This window comes from Globicephala melas, chromosome 8 (genome assembly GCF_963455315.2).
Source record: "Globicephala melas chromosome 8, mGloMel1.2, whole genome shotgun sequence".
In the NCBI taxonomy this organism is placed as follows: domain Eukaryota; kingdom Metazoa; phylum Chordata; class Mammalia; order Artiodactyla; family Delphinidae; genus Globicephala; species Globicephala melas.
Window position 1 is genome coordinate 11084100 of NC_083321.1, and position 18553 is coordinate 11102652.

General features: G+C 39.4%; 1 protein-coding gene across 1 annotated transcript; it reads left to right on the forward strand.

Moving 5' to 3' along the window:
* The first annotated feature begins 5774 nt into the window (after positions 1 to 5774).
* Positions 5775 to 17420, forward strand: LOC115848544 (glycine N-phenylacetyltransferase). The gene is made up of 6 exons (XM_030849328.2): positions 5775 to 5874; positions 8472 to 8567; positions 12391 to 12498; positions 13923 to 14049; positions 14905 to 15076; positions 17018 to 17420. The coding sequence occupies exons 2-6, from the start codon at positions 8490 to 8492 to the stop codon at positions 17418 to 17420; spliced, it is 888 nt and encodes a 295-aa protein (XP_030705188.1). The 5' UTR covers positions 5775 to 5874; positions 8472 to 8489.
* Positions 17421 to 18553: the final 1133 nt, after the last annotated feature.

Consider the following 18553-nt stretch of genomic DNA (forward strand, 5'->3'; position numbering starts at 1 on the left):
TCTCAGAACTGTTTGCCTCAATTAGTCATTAAAATTTAATAGTGAAAGACTGGTGAATGATTAACAATGCATGATAAAACTTGCAAAAGGAAAGGAGAATGCTTTGTGGACCACTTGTTTTGTGTGTAGTAGTTTTTCAAATCAGCACTTTAGAAAAACTCACACATAAATAAAAAATCAGTACTTTTTAATTGGTTAAAGCCCTCCTGAAGGAAATTGTCCCCTGATTTGGATTAAGGCATTGGAACAACATTCATCCTGGAGACCGCAATCAACAGGAAAAACTGAGAAAATGAATATTAATTTAACTTGGGATACAGCCTTGTCAGCTGCCCTGTTATGGGTCAGTGGCTCCCAGAAGCAGGCTTAAATTAAGCCCCTTTGAAATATTGTCTGATAGGCCATTCCAGGTGTCTGCCTCAGTGGGAGAATCCAGAAATGCTCTAAAAGAACTAGCGGTTGCCAAATATGGTAGAATATTGAGCACTAAACTCTGTTCATGAGGTCTGCCTATCCAACGGAAGTAAATGGTGATTTCACTGTAGCTGGAGAAGCATCAACCGATTTGTTTATTTTTGTCCAAATAAATAGCATAGGAATTTAGTATATGTATTGGGAACTGGAACGAAAACTCCAAGTTCAATTACAAATTAGACAACAAAATGCTAAGGGGCTTCATCAGATTCAAATAGTTGTAGATAAAAAAGGAAAGAGGATTTTACTACTGACTAAAGATTCTAAGGAATATTCATCACCCCCATTCAGCAGAAAGTAGCCAGAGTGGTCTTCATCCCTTTCCCCACAAGATTGTGGAATATGGACACTGACAGTGGGGAACTGTGATAAGGAACAACCTTTGTATGCTATTATAAGTTAATCACAAAAGAGATGTTGCCTATAAGCTTAAATGATACATCATGGCCCATCTCTGGGAACCCTGCCTCTCAGATAATGAGCATGAAGCTAAAATACCTTTGTTTAGCTCACAGGAAACATCCTGACCAGCCCACCTGTGAATGACTGCAGGAAGGAAGAAATGAACACATCCTCTCCAGAGACTGACTGGAACCAGGAAATGTTTGGCTTTAGTCCCTCTCCTTTTAGTATAAAAGAAGCCTGAATTCTAACTCAGGCAAGATGGTTCTTTGGGACAGAAGTCCACTATTTTTTGGTTTGTTGGCTTTCCAAATAAAGTTACCATCCCTTGCCCCAACAACTTGTCTCTCGATTTATTGCCCTATCGTGCTGTGAGCGATACGAGCTTGGACGTGGTAACATTATCTTCTAGACCTTACTCTATAACTTCTGAAAGTCAGCCATTATTTGTATTTTCATTCCCTTATGTAGAAAATGTTTTTTCTCTGGCTACTTTTAAGGTTATCTCTTTAAATGGGGTTCTCAGTAGTTTAAATATATGCCCGGGTGTGGTGTTCCTTCTGTTTATTCTGTTTGAGGTTTACTGAGCTTATTCTAAGGGGGAGAATTCTAAACCCTTTAGTCTTTCCAAGTAATTTCTTTACTTATGGTAAAAAAAAAAAAATAGAGCTCTGATTTATACATCAAATCTAAACAATAGTTGTCCCTTGCTTTTGCTGCAGGTATTTATGAAAGGGGAGAGAAGGAAATAGGTATTTCTTGTAGTGATCCACCTGCCTCCCAGTTCTTAGCCAGCTGGTTTCACAGATCAGAGTTGCTGAGTGTTGACAGGACCTTTAGGACCAGAAAGCAGCTCAGCCTTCTGGAAAAAGAGCCTCAGGAGGCACTCTGCCAATGTCTCAACATTACAGAGCCATGTCCTTGAACATGGGACCCGGAGGGAGGGAGTCCATCTCGCACTCCACTGCCAGGCATGCAGCTTGGTGCATGAATTCTATTACGAACCTCAGCTCAGCAGTTTTTGGATCAAACAGGTTAAAGTACACTTTTCAAGACCACTATACCCAGAAGACATATTTCATCTTCTAGAAAAATCGGCCGCCTCTTTTTTTTCTGAGGACCTCTGCAGAGACTGAATGAGAAGACAGCTTTGCAGGTGAGAACAAAGGATCATTGCTCTGAGACTCCTCATCTCTTTCTGTTTCCGCACTGAAGTGGAATGAATAAAAATGCTACTGTTGGATATGGATAAGAATTTCTCATCTGTGTTGAGAATTAAGCCAGATGAAACGGAATTATGCCAGATGAAACGGAAGCTATTCCCTTTGAGAAACCCGTATCAGGCATCTACTGTGTGTACGGCAGTATCCTAATTCTGTGAGAAGTTTTTCACTGGATAAAGACAGGCTTTTATTCTGAATTGATAAATTTGGAGCACTTTGGGAGCTTGCCATTGGTAGATGGGTGATAGAAAATGTAATAGCATCTGGGAAGGAATAGGCTGGTTCAGGTCTCAGTATATAACAGAGATTGTTGACATACTATGCAAATATGATCTTATTTAATCCTCTAGTAATGTACTAAGTTACATAGTCAGACTCTTTTCCCCCTTGGATAAATGATGCCCAGGGAAATTAAGTGCCCTGCTTAAAGTGTCAAAGAGACAAGGTAGATTCTAGTAAAAGAATTACAATACAGGTGATATTAAATATGAATTTAAAACCATAAAAAAGAATGTAATTTTAAAAATCTCAGCTGTAATGCCCCTATATTTGGTGTTTCCTTCTAATTTTTTATCTTTACATGATTTATGTAAATATGAACAGAAAAATACTTTATAGCTAGTTAGAATTTTTGCACTGTCATTTTAATCCTTTTCATGTTCATCTTTAAGACTCTCTCCTATGACAACATATATATCATAACTTTTATGTTAATGGGTTTTAGAGTAGTAAAATAATGATAGATCATAGTTTATGTAAATTATAGAGAGACATTGAGATTGTGTCCAATACTTCCCTGTTACTTAATATTGTATTGCTTTACAAACTTTTTCAGAGTATTTTTCTTCATTTGAATTGTTTTCTTTGAATAAATTCCCAGTTCTGGAATGGCTTTGTGAAAGGTTTCAAAGTGTGCTCTATAGGACTTTGCCCACTATCAATGCTGGCAACCCACTAAAATGAATCTCCTCAGTTTTAGTCAACTGCGTTTACTGAACACCATATTTGTGTTTTCAGTGTGTGTGTGCACACACGTACAGAAAGTTCTCCCAAATGTACTTGTTGATACTTTAATATCCCCAGTAAACTGGCATCAAATTGAATTTTTCATATTTTCATGTAATCTTTTTGTGAAATGCTCCTCGCTAATGTCTGATTAGTCTTTAGAAATGATACATGTCTACTACTGTCTTGATACTTTCCAAGATATGGCACAGGTACTTCTATTCTGGTCTGAGCCTTTTTTCAGAGGAGCAACTAGTAGAAATTCCCATGCCCAGAACATAGTTGGCCTTCTGCAAGTACTTGTTGAATGAATGAAGGAGTCTTTTTCCCCTTGGTAAGCAGAGTGACTAAATCGATTATGTTGATACAAATACATAGTACATTCAATCACTAAACAGACATTGAGTCCTTACTGTGTGTAATAAACATGGAGAATAATAAAATAAATCATTGGAGGCCCTGCCCAGAGGACTGATAATCTAGAAGACAAAATGCAATTTACTGTAACAAGTTGTGTGATTGAAATATGTACATAACCTTAGGGGAGTGCAGAAAAGAGAGTGATTTGTATTGTTTGGATTGAGGAAATAGAGGGAGTCAATAGGGGAAAACCTGAAATTTGAGTAAGACTTTGAAACGGGAGCAAAAGCTGGATTTAGAAGGTCTTCTGGAAGTAGAGCATAAATAAAATGAAGAAAGGCAGGAGTTGTTAAATCAGATACTGAGTTAAAGAAATAGTCTGTGGTCTTCTGGGGAATAGAAGGACGACAGAGGAGACTAATAGACTTTACCTTGATAGTAAAAAAAAAAACAACTCATTTACAGGACTTAAGTAAGTCTTACCAGTCCCAGTGACTGCCCACAGCAGCTACAGTCAAGATACAAACAACACTTTAAAAATTAACTTAAAATGGGTTAAAGACTTAAATGTATTAAGACTTGAATTCGTAAAACTCCTAGAAGAAAACATGGGGGAAAAAACTTGACCTTGGTCTTGGCAATGAGTTTTGGATATGACAACAGAAGCACAAGCAACGAAAGCAAAAAATAAAGTGGGACTATATCAAACTAAAAAGCTTATGGAGGGCTTCCCTGGTGGTTGAGAGTCCACCTGCCGATGCAGGGGACACAGGTTCGTGCCCCGTTCCGGGAAGATCCCACATGCCGCGGAGCAGCTAGGCCCGTGAGCCATGGGCACTGAGCCTGTGCATCCGGAGCCTGTGCTCTGCAACGGGAGAGGCCACAGCAGTGAGAGGCCCGTGTACCGCCAAAAAAAAAAAAAAAAAAATGCTTATGGAGAGAAAAAAAACAGTCAACAAAATGAACAACCTATGGAATGGGAGAAAATATTTGCAAACCAATAAGGGGTTAATATCCAAAATATGTAAAGAACCCATACAAGTTAAAAGCAAAAAATATATATTGTATATATATTTAATCCTGTTTAAAAATGAGCAAAGAAGCCCTGAAAAGACATTTTTCCAAAGAAGACATACAAATGGCCAATAAGTACATGAAAAGATGCTCAAAACAAAATCACAATAATACCTCACACCTGTTTAAATGGCTATTATCAAGCAGACAAGAGATAAGTGTTGTCAAAGATGTGGAGAACAGGGAACACTAATGTACTGTTGGTGGGATTATGAGTTGGTGCAGCCACTATGGAAATAGTATGGAGGTTCCTATAAAAATTATAAATAGAACTACCATATGATCCAGTAACCCCACTTCTGGGTACATATCTGAAGGAAATTAAATCACTATCTTGAGGAGACACCTGTACCCCCATGTTCACTGCAGGATTATTCACAAGAGCCAAGACATGGAAATAATCTAAGTGTCCATAGATGGATGAATGGATAAATAAGTTGTGGTATATCTATACATTGGAATATTATTCAGTCATGAGAAAGAAGAAAATTCTGCCATTTGTGACATGGATAACTTGAGAGCATTATGCTAAGTGAAAAAAGTCAGATAGAGTAAGACAAATACGCTATGATCTCAGTTGCATGTGGAATCTGAAAAAAACCAAACTGATTGAAACAGAGAAGAATAGTGGTTGCAAGCAACCAGGGGTTGGAGGAGATGCAAAGATGTTGGTCAAAGGGTACAAACTTCCATTTATGAGATAATTGCTGGAGATCTGGTGTGTAGCATGGTGACTATAATTAACAGTGCTGTATTATGTACTTGAGAGTTGCTGAGGAGTAGATCTTAAATGCTCTCACAACAATGCAAAAAGAAATATGTGATGTGATGGAGGTGATAACTAACCTTATTGTGGTGATCATTTTGCAATGTACCTATGTATCAACTCATCACATTGTACACCTTAAACTTACACAACATTATATGTCAATCATATCTCAATAAAGGTGGGGAAAAAAGAGAGATAACCACCTCCTTAGTGGTTCTGGTCTAGATTCTCCTCCCCTCAAATCATGAAGGGACCTCCCGGTTAAATGAAGGGACTATTTTTTCTCCCCAGATTACTGACAAAAAGTCCAGGTAAAAGGGAACACATATGCAAAATCAAAACATTAATTTGTCCAAGATTCTCCAACATGTTAAGACAGCAGGATCAAAACATGAAAAGAAGTCTTTGGTAACTGGAGCATGACTGCCAATAGACGCAAACTAATACTAGTTCCATTTCTCCAAGTACAGATTCTACCTGCTCATCCCAAAGGACCAGTGTTCCCAAAGGGTTGAGCTGAAGAGGAGCAGGCCCTGAACACAGTGACCAGAGAGCTGGGAAGCCAAAGTAAGTAGAGAAGAAGCCAGCTGAGGTCAGTTTCCTAGCATTGATGAGCTAAATTCATGGATACGAAAAACAGACCGGGGATGACCTTTAAAAGAACAGTCAGGAACTTAGGCAAATAAATGAGTTTAAACAACAATGACTTTCTCCTAATATCTACAGGGTTCTGCATATTCCAAGTTTAATGCCATTTTGAGTCTAACAAGAACTTTCTCCATAGTTCTTGTCAGGAAGAGTTAGCCAGTCATTCCCAGGGATATGACAGCTGACATCTAACACCATCCTCTCTTCAATGGCCAGTTCTAGTGCAATCTCCTTTAAGAACGCTATAAGCTTCCACTGAGAAGTATTCTCTGTCTTTTGTGAATCTCGTAGGCCTTAGGCAGAACATTTGATTTGCCACAGTCTTCTGTCTACATTTTTAGTCAGCATGTTATGATCCAATTCTTCTGATCATCCTAATTTCCAGCGTGAGTCAAAATGCAGAAATGCTGCTTTATATTACATAGTAACATACACTATACACATCAGACTCTTAGGTTTAGGGATGGGCTAAGGCTCAAGAAGAGGTGAGGATTGGGGATAGGGTGATTGAATTCGTTTTCAATATCATTTGGTAATAAAAATGAGAATAATTTATATTTTAAAGCATATCAAAATGGCTGCTTCAAAATGTCATGAATAGGCAGGAATAAAGACGCAGACCTCCTAGAGAACGGACTTGAGGTTATGGGGAGGGGGAAGGGTGAGCTGTGACAGGGCGAGAGAGAGTCTTGGACATATGCACACTAACAAACGTAGTAAGGTAGATAGCTAGTGGGAAGCAGCCGCATGGCACAGGGATATTGGCTTGGTGCTTTGTGACAGCCTGGAGGGGTGGGATAGGGAGGGTGGGAGGGAGGGAGAGGCAAGAGGGAAGACATATGGGAACATATGTTTATGTATGACTGATTCACTTTGTTATAAAGCAGAAACTAACACACCATTGTAAAGCAATTATACCCCAATAAAGATGTTAAAAAAAATGTCATGAATTCTATAGCATTGTGATTGCATATTTATGGGATAAGTTAGCTCTCTCTATGGGGCATATGTTTGTTGTGTACTTGTTTTATTTTCCTTATTAGATTATGAGTGCTTAAACAACAGGAAATCTAAGCTCACAGTTGCTCAGAGAGTTAGTTGATCAAAATTAAGTGTATCAGTCAGGGTCCAAGCCGAAAAGTAGATTTGTTACAGGGAATCGACCGTATGCAACTGTGTGGACTAGTTCAGCAGTTTCTGTAAGGCTGTTTCTTCGCACCTGGTGCTGAAGACTGAAGTACACAGGGAAGGTAGCTGGGAAAGGAACGTGAGAGGGAAAAAGAACAAGCTGAAACCCACAGTATAAGCTGAGGCTCACGGGGCCAGAGAAACTTTGTCGGTCCTACTGACCCTGACCTTGGTAGAATGGGTGTCCCGCAGAAGCCAGGTTCCTTTGGTAAGGAGCTAAACACCCACACCTGGCCCAGGTGACAGACAAGCTGAAAGCAGACCTGGGGAGAGTGAGGCACTTGCCAACCCAGCCCCTACCTTGGGTCGTGAGTTTAGCTGCAAAATGCCTGCTGCTTCAACTCTGCCCTCCAGGTCCTCCTGAGGAATCTCTCTGTGGCCCACCCTAACTGGAAATGTGCAGGGAAGGGAATTCTGAGAAATGTAGTTCAGCCTAGCTGAGGTGACACTCACCACAGTTGTTGAGATGACAGTGAGTTCTCAATAAATATTTATTGAGCGATTGCATAAGTGAAAGACCGCATGGATGAATAAATCAATACTTAGGTTTCCAGGCTAGTCACAAACGTCTATTTCAATGGTAATGAAGCCATACTAAGATACCGTTGAATAAAAATCAAGGCCAGACTTTGGGAAGGAGAGCCTTTATTTGAAAGGATTATTTCAAGAGTGGGGAAAAGGAGTGCTGTAACAGAAAGAGGGTATTATTTCAACAGGAGAACTCTTAGACCATAACATCTGCAAACACCTGAAAGGTCAGGCAGGAAATGGTTATTCTTTTACGGAAAGGAGTAAGCAAGGTTCATGGGGGATCATTCTGAATGCTAGTGGTGGCTCTGGCTGAGCGTAGGTCACAGTGCAGAGCCCTGTGTGGAGGAGAGAAGCTTGACTAATGTGCGCTCAAGCCCATAACTTTTGTTAAGACATCAGAACACTTTGTTCTGATGGTTCAGTGGGGATAAACGGTCAAGCTAACCATTTATGAAGGAAGAGTAAACAGGGTTGCAAAGAACCCAGTTCTTCTGCCCATTTTTTAATTGGGTTGTTTGGGGGTGGGGTTGATGTTGAGTTGTATGAGCTGTTCATTTGTTGAAGATTGGGAATTTGAAGGCTTAGTAGCTGGCCTTGTCATAGGTAACAGGGGGACACGGTGAGTCTTACTACGCCAAACGGAAGAAAGGACAGTGCTTTGCAGGAAGACATTTCAAAAACACAAACGGGATGGAGAAGTTTCTTTAGCAATTGCTGTTTTCCAGGATAACAGGGCTTAGGTGTCTTTGTATGTCTTGCAGCACTTCTCATCCCTTGGTTTTCGATCCTCTCTTTAGATTAAGGTACCTGCCAAGATGTTCCACTTACAAGGCCCGCAACTGCTGCAGATGTTAGAGAAATCCTTGAGGAAGAGCCTCCCTGAGTCCTTAAAGGTGAGAGTGGAACATTCTTAGGGGAAAAAGGACTAGCAACAGCCTCAGAAAAAGGTGGGCAAGAGAACAAGCATTCACTGAGCACCTACTCTGTGCCAGACGCTCACTCATCTTGCATCTCATTTAGTTCACATCATCTCTCTGCAAGGCAGGTACATCATGTCTGTAGAACCAAAGAGGAAACGGAGGCTCAGTTATGACTTGACCAGGATCACAGCAATAGTGAGTGGCAATGCTATGATTGGAATCCACTATGTTCTTTGCTGTGTGATGACCCCAAAACTTTCCCTTGTGCCCTTTCAACTCTTATGTTATATAACACTGGAAGTTTGTCCAGAACTGGCAAAGTTAATGTGTAATTTATTCTTCCCAAACAATCAAGTGCCTGATGAAAAGTTAACCATTGTCATTCTTCTTTGTAATTAATAACTGGTCAATTTCTGTTTTGTCAAACCCCAAAGGATTATTATGTTTAACCTGGGGTGAGACAGAAATTGTGTTTAAGAAGTGATCTTATACCACAGAGAAGTGTTTTTTCTTGCAATAATATATGTTGCAAAGGGACTAGGCTATTGTTAAAGAGTGCCACTGCATTATGATAAAGGCATTAATTCATCAAGGAGACATAAGAAAGGCTGAAATGTATACACCCAACAACAAAGGCTCAAAGTACCTGAGACAAAAACTGATAGAACTGAAAGAACACATAGGGAAACACACAGGTATAAAGACTTCAACTTTCCTCTCTCAGCAATTTGTAGAATAGACAGAAAACCTATAAATATATGTGAACTTATTACATATGAAATACAATGAACCAGCCTGAAGTAACTGGCATTTATAGAATACTTTCCACAACCACAGCAGAGTACATATTATTTTCAAGTGCACATGGAACATTTACCAAAGTAGACCATAATTTTAAAAAGTTTAGAAGAATTGAAATCATACCAAGCATGTCCTTGAACAATATAGAATTAAATTCAAAATTAAAAAAACCTGAAAGGTGTCTGGGAAATACCTGAATTTCTAGAAATTATATACTTCTAAATAAATCATGCTTAAAAATCACAAGTGAAATTAGAAAATATTTTAGTTGAACGAAAATAAAAATACAACTTTTGAAAAGTTTTGGGATGCAACTAAAGCAGTGATAACTGGGAAATAGATAGCATTAAGCGCTTATAATAAAAAAGAATAATGGTCTCAAATCAATGCTTTAAGTTTCTACCTTAAAAACTAGAAAAAAGAGTAAATTAACCTCAAAGAAAACACAATTAAGAAAATTATGAAAGATAAGAGCTGAAATCAGTAAATTTGAGAAGAGAAAAACAATTAAGAAAATCAATAAATCTAGACTCTGGTTCAGTGAAAAAAATCACTAATGTTGGTAAAGTTCTAACCAAACTGACCAAGAAATAGAAGACACAAATTATAAATATCAGGAATAGAACAGGGAGCATTACTACAAACACAACAGACATTATAAAGATATTAGGATACACTGTTTGCAATGCTGAGCTCATAAATTTCACAATGTATGTTCTGTGAAAAGCACAAATTACCAAAGGTCACTGAAGAAGAAAAATGCAAACTATATTGTCCTATATCTATTGGAGAAATTGATTTTGTAATTTAAAACATTCCAACAAAGAAAACTCCATGTCCAGATGGTGTCAGTGGCAATTTCTACTACACATGTAAGGAAAAAATAATACCCCTTCTACACAAACTCTTGCAGAATAGAGCAGAGGAGAAAACACTTCTCACATCATTTTATGAGCCCAGAATTACCCTGATACCAAAATCAGAAGTGGGTATTACAAGAAAAGAAAACTACAGAACAATATCCCTCGTGAACAGAGACTACCCTCAACAAAATACTATCAAGTCAAATCCATCAATATATCGAAAGGATAATACATCATAACCAAGGGGAGTTTATCTTGGAAATGCAAGGCAGGTTCAACATTCAAAAATCAATCAATGTAATTCACCATATCAACAGACTGAAAAAGAAAAGCCATATGATCTTCTCTCAATAGATGCAGAAAAAAATATTTGACAAAATGTAATATTCCTCATAGAAATAAAACTCTCAGCAAACTAGGAATAGAAGGAATTTCTTCAACCTGATAAAAAGCATACTGGAAAAATCTACATCTATCATCATACTAAATAGTGAAAGAGTGACTGTTCCTCCTAAGATCAGTAACAAGGCAAGGATATTCATTCTCACACTTCTATTCAACATGGTACTGGATATCCTAGCCAGTACAATAAGGCAGGAAAAAGAAATAAAAGACATATGTATTGGAAAGAAATAAATTAGTGTTTATTCACAGATGGTATGATTGTGTAATGTAAAAAATCCTAAGGAACCTACCAAAAAGCAACCCTAAAAAGCTCCTAGATATATAACGGAGTTTAGCAAAGGCTTTAAGGTGAATATACATAATACAAAAATTGTTTTTCTATGTGCTAGCAATGAATAATTGGAATTAAAAATTAAAAATCAATACCTTTATAAGCAACCTCCCCCCCCCCAAAAAAAACCAAGAGACAACAACAACAACGAAAAACCTTAGGTATAAACTGTTAATTTACAAGGCTTGTCTCTAAAATAAATCTCATTTTCTTTTGTTGATGAATCACAGCTCTGGACTTCTCAGGGCAGCATGAATATGATGTATAATTCAGTATAGTCAATTACACTGATCCTGCTGATGGGAAACCTGGAAGGAATAGCATCATATTACACCTTTTTTTACCTTTTTCTGGTGCTCTGACACCTTGTATAAGGATCATGTGTAGACTCAGCCATGAGTGCTGAGTGTAGCCCAGAGACACTGATCCTTCTGACTGAGGTAGGGTAGGGAACTGTCGAGAGGAACAAGGTCAGGAGTCAGACTGCTCTGATCCCACAAATTCATTGTTTTCTGGGTAACACTGCAAAAAGTAAACATCTCTAAGTCTCAGTGCTCTTGCATGTAAAATGAGTAAAACTGGAAAGTAAATACACTCGGTAGACATTCCTCAACCTTAAAGAGGGTTATGATTACCTTGCAGAGCTGTTGGGAGGATTAAATAAAATATGATAAAATTTATAGCCAACACTTCTAGAACACTTACCAAATGTCAGGAACTACACAAAGTGCTCGACATGAACTCAAAAGTCTAACTCAAAAGTCATTTGGGGCTTCCCTGGTGGCGCAGTTGTTGGGAGTCCGCCTGCCGATGCAGGGGACGTGGGTTCGTGCCCCGGTCCAGGAAGATCCCACATGCCGCGGAGCGGCTGGGCCCGTGAGCCATGGCCGCTGAGCCTGCGCGTCTGGAGCCTGTGCTCTGCAACGGGAGAGGCCACGGCAGTGAGAGGCCCGTGTACAGCAAAAAAAAAAAAAAAAAAAAAACGACTATGTAGATTTGTGTTTACTGACATGGAAATATGCTCATAGTATAGTGTGTATGTGTACGTATGGGGGGGGAATAGATGTTAAATTAATATGTATTAGGTAATTTCATGTTTAAAAACAATGTGTAAATAAACGGAATAAAATGGAAAGAGAACACTAAATTCTGCAATGTGATAGTAGATGATTTTTAATTTATTCATTTTATTTATCTGGATTTTAAAAACTATTCATATAATATTCTCATTGTTTGACCCCAAAATCTAGAACCTAGTAGAACCTGAAGATTGAACTGAATGCCCTATTAGGTACTTACGCTCATTTCATAGAAACAAACTGGACTGATCAAACGCAAGACACTTTGCCAACCCTTCCTAATAAGCTGACCCTCTCACTTTGTCCGGATACTGCAGGTTTATGGGACCGTCTTCCACATGAATCAGGGAAACCCATTCAAGCTAAAGGCCCTGGTGGACAGGTGGCCTGATTTTAATACAGTGGTTATCCGCCCTCAGGAGCAGGTAAGGTGCTAGGTGTGGAATGAATTTGCATCTATGTTTGTATTCACTATGAACCTACCATGTACCTTGCAATGTGGTAGACCCTGGGGATACCAAAATGAATTGCAGTAATAGTGAACAAGTCCCTGTCCTCAAGAACTTCACAGCCTGGAGGGAAACACAGACAAGCAGATAAATTACAACATGCTTTGAAAATGTACAAAAACATACGAGATACAGAAGTAGCACTGACCAAGAGATGATTAAAACTGTAGATGTCAAGGGATGCAGGGAGAGGATCAGAGAGCCTTCATAACAGACATTTCACCAAAACTGAATTTTGAAGAATAATAGGATTTTGACAGGTTGACAAGAGCAGAGATTGCATTCTAAGTAGAGAAAATAACACCCCAAAATATGTGAAGTTAAACATGAATAATGTTAAAGAAATATAAAGAACAAATTACAATGCTTGTATCTGGGAATATATTTTCAGTACCAGACTTTTAAAAATCACTCAAACTAAGTGGTTAATCTGTTTCAAATATAAATATATTGCAAGCATATTGCAAATATAAAATAAAAATTCATCTCATAGTATTTTGATATAAATTATTTACAAGTAAAATTTAAATGTATAGTGATTTTAAAAAAGCAAATTAAACAGAATACAAAAATAAAGATAATTTAATTATTGAAATCTAAAAATGGAATAATATTCGCTTTTTTATGCAACTTTAAAACAGAGATTGTTGGTGGTATTAATGCTGAGGGCATTTCTGTGCAGCAGCTTCCAGCTATTCTACCCTTGTTGGGTAGTTGTTCTCTCCTCCCTTTGCCTTCAAAATAAATCTCACCCTTTATTTGTTAATTTTGAGCAGATCTTATTGAGCAAGTTTCGCATTTCCGTTTTGTTGGGAATATGAATTATTTTGTAAACAATAGTGCATTGTGGGTTACATTTTAAAGACATCACGTGTCTTCACTCTGTATAGCTTTATCGCATGTGAAAATTCTAATACAAAGTTACCTGTGTCAATTTCAATATTGTTTTCATAATCCATTTGTTCTGAGACTCTTTGAAACAGAGTAACATTTACTCTTGCAATGGAAACTTGTCTTTGACAAAAATTCCTTCCTTCTCCTGAGGATTACAGAATTACTGAAGAATGCTTTGTAAACTGGTACGTGTTTGGCCGATTTGAAATTGTAATGTAACATATAAATACCTAGTTCATCAAGTTTTTCTTACTCATAAGTGGAATAATTCATTAAATCCTTTACTTAGTCTTATGATGTAAATGATTCAGGAATGATGATAGTACATCAAGAAGAATATCAATATTTAGGTTTGTAAAACATCACTGTATAATAAATACCAAGCACAAGTATTCCAATCACTGGGTCGAGTCAATTTGATTTATTTATATTACCCAACCAAACAGGATATGGCAGATGACTTTGATCACTACACCAACAGCTACCAAATCTATTCTAAGGACCTCAAGAACTGTCAAGAATCCCTTAGCACATCAGACGTCATCAACTGGAAACAACATTTGCAGATCCAAAGTATGTAAGGGATCTGGGATATGTGCTGGCTGCTAGGACTGCTCATATCTATATACCCGTAGGGTCACTTTTTATCCTGAGTACATCCCCCTACAACCTTTATTTCCTTTTACCAAACTCCAGACACTCAGCTTGATGTTCATGCCCTGTATCAGCTGCCACCACCTCTTCAGTGGAGTTGAATTCAAACATTACAAACTCTAAGGTTCCTTTAAGAACGTGTGAGTGATGCAAGTTCTCGTTACCGGAGGATTCATGATATATTTTTCAGTCATATCCAGGATCCCTTAGGGTGATTGGATGTGAGAGCAGAGCTCCCCCTCTGGCCTTCCATTCCTAGAATTAGAATGATAAGTCCTTGTGCCACAGAGCACCACCCCAGTCACAAGAACACCTGTCATTGTTGGAGTCAGACTCCCTTGGGTGATATCCTTGCTCTGCCTGTGACTTGCTTTGTGATCTTGTGCAAGTGATGTAACTTAACTATTATTCAGTTCCCTCACATATAAAAAATGAAGATAATTAAAGTACATAACACATAAGGTTAATGTAAGGATTAAATGTGGTATCAGACCAATACCTGGGCATGTAGTATGTGAACAGGCAAGGTTGCCTACTGTTTTCTAAATACCAATTCTCCTTGATTTCACAGTACTATAGTCAGGATTTCTAGTATTATCTCTGTATTGCAGAAGAGAAAACATGCTTAGGTAGCTACATGGCCATGGTCACGTGGTCACTTGCAACAGCAGAGGCAACATCGTCTGACTTTAAGTCCTGCATAGCTTCTGTTGGGAAGCTTCGTGAAGCATCTAAATGGACAATTGCTTCTCTCCTAACTTTATCCCTCTCTAGGTTCACAGTCCAGTCTGGATGAGGTGATATGGAATCTTGCAACCACTAAATCCGTTCAGGTCAAGCAAACACAATGCATTCTCTATGTGATGTCTGAGACAGCGAGGAAACTTCTTCCTTCCCTGCCGGAGACAAAGAACTTACCTGCTGGATATGGCAGACCCAAAGCCATGTGAGTTTGAAAAAAGACGCTCTGCACTATTCGCATCTTTCACTATGGAAGTAGCCTTCCAACTTCTCCCCTTATATTCCCTCTTGTCTCCCTACAGTCCATTTCCAGGGTGATCGCTTTTCGTAGGGAATGTGGATTATGTCCATTCACCTGCCAAGAAGCCATTGAGGTTTCTCAGCATACTTTTTTTTTTTGTGGTACGCGGGCTTCTCACTGCTGTGGCCTCTCCCATTATGGAGCACAGGCTCCGGACACGCAGGCTCAGTGGCCATGGCTCACGGACCCAGCCGCTCCGCGGCATGTGGGATCTTCCCGGACCAGGGCACGAACCTGTGTCCCCTGCATCGGCAGGCGGACTCTCAACCACTGCACCACCAGGGAAGCCCTCAGCATACTTTTAATAAAACCAAACTCCTTTATGGATTTTCAAGATCCCGTAAGACCTGGAACCCATCACCTTTGGACTTCATTCTGTCCCTCTAGCTAACTCCCACCAGCAGCTCTGGCCATCTTTCTGCAGCTCAATCTCATACATTCACACATGCATTTGCACTTTGTCTGCCTACAATGTCCTTCCCTGTGATCTTCATATATTTGCCTCTTTCTGTCATTCATACTCTCAAATGTCATTTCCTCAGAGAGGTCTTCTCAGAGAACCCTGTCTAAAACCACCGCCTCCCATAAGTCTTCAACTGCAAAACCCAATTTTTATTCTTTATTGCATTTATCATTATCTGAAATCAGCCTGTTTGTGTATGTGCTGACCTGTTCGTTCTTTGACCCTCTCCCCTCCAACGTTTCAAACTCCACAAGTGCAGCGACCTTCTTTATGTTGTTCACTGATAGATCCTCAATACCAGACTGAACACACAGCAGATGCTTGAAAAATACTCATTTAATGAGTTCACTTCACAGAGCAAAAGTTTTCCAGTAAAGAGAAGTTAAACAAATTATATATTTTCCCCCATTGATGTCCAGTCTAACACTGAATAGAACGGAACACTGATGGTGGAGATTTGAGCTGGAGATGCCCAATCCTATGACCCTCTGTGTGTTAATGTACCTGGAAAAGCTTTATTCACATTGTATCACATGTGATACCTGAAAAGCACCTGCACATCTATAATCTCATTTGATTCTCCTGTCCACCCCATGAGATAGACAAGGTAGGAGATATTATCCCTAGTTTCCTGACGGAAAATAGGCTCAGATAATGAAACAGCTTGTTCAGGTCCCATGGATGGTTAAGGGCATAATGGGCTTGAGTCTAGATCTCCTAGTTCCACATGGTGGGCTCTTTCTAGGACCCCCCCCCCCACCGAAGCCTCTTTACAGCCTGCAGATGCCTTCAGATTCAGTGTTCTGTACTTCGGGGGCCACCTGCATGCCACATCACTCCCCCTCTCTGGACTTCATTCAGTTCCCACAGTGGCCAAGGACCCTCTGATGCCAACATTCTATGATTCCATGATTCTAAGCTCTGGCTGTACATACAGCTTGCTAGCACGTGCTTTGGGGCACTTGCCTATTTTCTGTTTACCTATTTTTCTTATCTGTAAAATGGGGGTGATATCAATTCCCTCATATTAAGGGGAGAGTCCCTGCATTGCTGAAAGGACCGATACTTAATTTTTAGGTACTTATTGTTTATGGGCACAAGTCCTAGGTACTCATGATGTAGTTGCTCTTATATCAGTATTTTTGGAAGGTACTATTAATATCCCTGCTTTATAAAGAAGAAATGGAGGCAGAGAGACATTACATTGCCTGCTCGAGATCACACAACCAGCCAGGTTATGAATCCCGGCGGTCTGGTTGCAGAATCTGTACCTTTACCTGTGCTCTAATTTGCATTGTCTGAAGACAATTTGGGGGCAAACAAATATGATACTCCACAGTATGTGTGATTTATGGACTGTTCTTTTTCCTTCTTCTCAATAGTAACCAAGAGATGTTTAAACTCTCATCCCTGGATCCTACCCACGCTGCCTTGGTGAATAAATTCTGGCATTTCGGTGGCAATGAGAGGAGCCAGCGGTTCATCGAGCGCTGTATCCGGACCTTCCCCACCTTCTGCCTGCTGGGGCCTGAGGGGACCCCTGTGTCCTGGTCCCTGATGGACCAGACAGGAGAGGTGCGGATGGGGGCCACCCTGCCTGAGTACCGGGGCCAGGGTCTCGTCTCCCATATGTTGTTTGTCCACAGCCATGCTCTGGACAAACTCGGCTTCCCCGTATATAACCATACAGACAGAGCCAACAAAATCGTACAGAAAATTAGTCACAATCTGCAACACGTCCCCATGCCCTGTGATTGGAACCAGTGGAACTGTGTGCCTCTGTGAAGCAGCCACGAACCCAAGACAGTGCTGGGTGGGCTGGTCACATGGCAAGAGATGCTGGCGGAGGGGTGGGGGGGACAGAAAGAAAGAATAAACTGTAATCAGCAGTAAAGCAGTGTGTGTTGTTTGGGCTCTGGGGAAGCAGCGTGAGTGGTCAACAGAACCACCAGAGTCCCTTCTCCCAAATCACTCATGAATTTCCCTTTGGGTCCAGCAGACCTTCCTACTTCCTCCACATTCCAACCGTGGCAACCACCATTCTATTCTGTGAGTTCAACTTTTTGTTTTTGAAGATCCCACGTATAAGTGATATCATGCAGGATTTCTGTTTCTGTCTGGTTTATTTTACTGGTTCACAATTTTCTTTTAATACATATGGCTAGTAAGGAAACTATCCCTAATCAATAAGGAATAAATGCAACCCACTGCTCTACTGGTGCCATTATTCTTCTTTCCAGCACCATCATATCTATCTCTACTTAGAACGTGTACATGGAATGCAGAGTAAGACAACTTAAGTACTATAGCTTGTCATATCACAATAGCACGACAATTTAACATCTTGTTTTCCAGAAACAACACACATGCAAAAAGAAAATTGTTATTTAACAATAACTGTTAAAAGGTATGTGGCAGAGATACTTTGAATTTGAGGTAAATCAGGAAAAATCTATAAAATTGGATCGAATTTGTGGGAAATTATCACACATAACATTTGTACATTCTGTGAACTAGGTTAAATCTGTAAATACTGAATATGACTTTTTTTTCCTAAATTGACAAGATAAAAAAATTGGCATGTTATCAACTTGTTTCAAGTTGCAGGATGAATATGAATTACTTGTATCAAGACAAGACTACTCTAGGTAGAAAGGGATACTTCAAATGTAATGTTCTTTTGCGTGTAAAGAGGAGTTTTACAATTAATATCAGCCATTATTCTCATACCAAGCTGTAGGACATTTTATACAATTTAATAAAGGACTTTACATACTGAAAACCCTCCGACTAACATTGTATGTTATGCACTAGTGTGCTGTGCGGTTTCAGAAAATTAAAGCTTCGAAAATGTTCAGGAAGATGCCTTTACTCTCAACTTTCTCTTGTAGTACAATCCACCCTTCGAAGAGTTCAGA

Excerpts from the sequence above, each read along its gene's own strand:
- LOC115848544 (XM_030849328.2), top strand. The coding sequence starts at position 8,490 with ATGTTCCACTTACAAGGCCCGCAACTGCTGCAGATGTTAGAGAAATCC. Across the intron at positions 12,499-13,922 it reads TTATCCGCCCTCAGGAGCAG|GATATGGCAGATGACTTTGA; the intron begins GTAAGGTGCTAG and ends CCAACCAAACAG. Across the intron at positions 14,050-14,904 it reads ACAACATTTGCAGATCCAAA|GTTCACAGTCCAGTCTGGAT; the intron begins GTATGTAAGGGA and ends ATCCCTCTCTAG.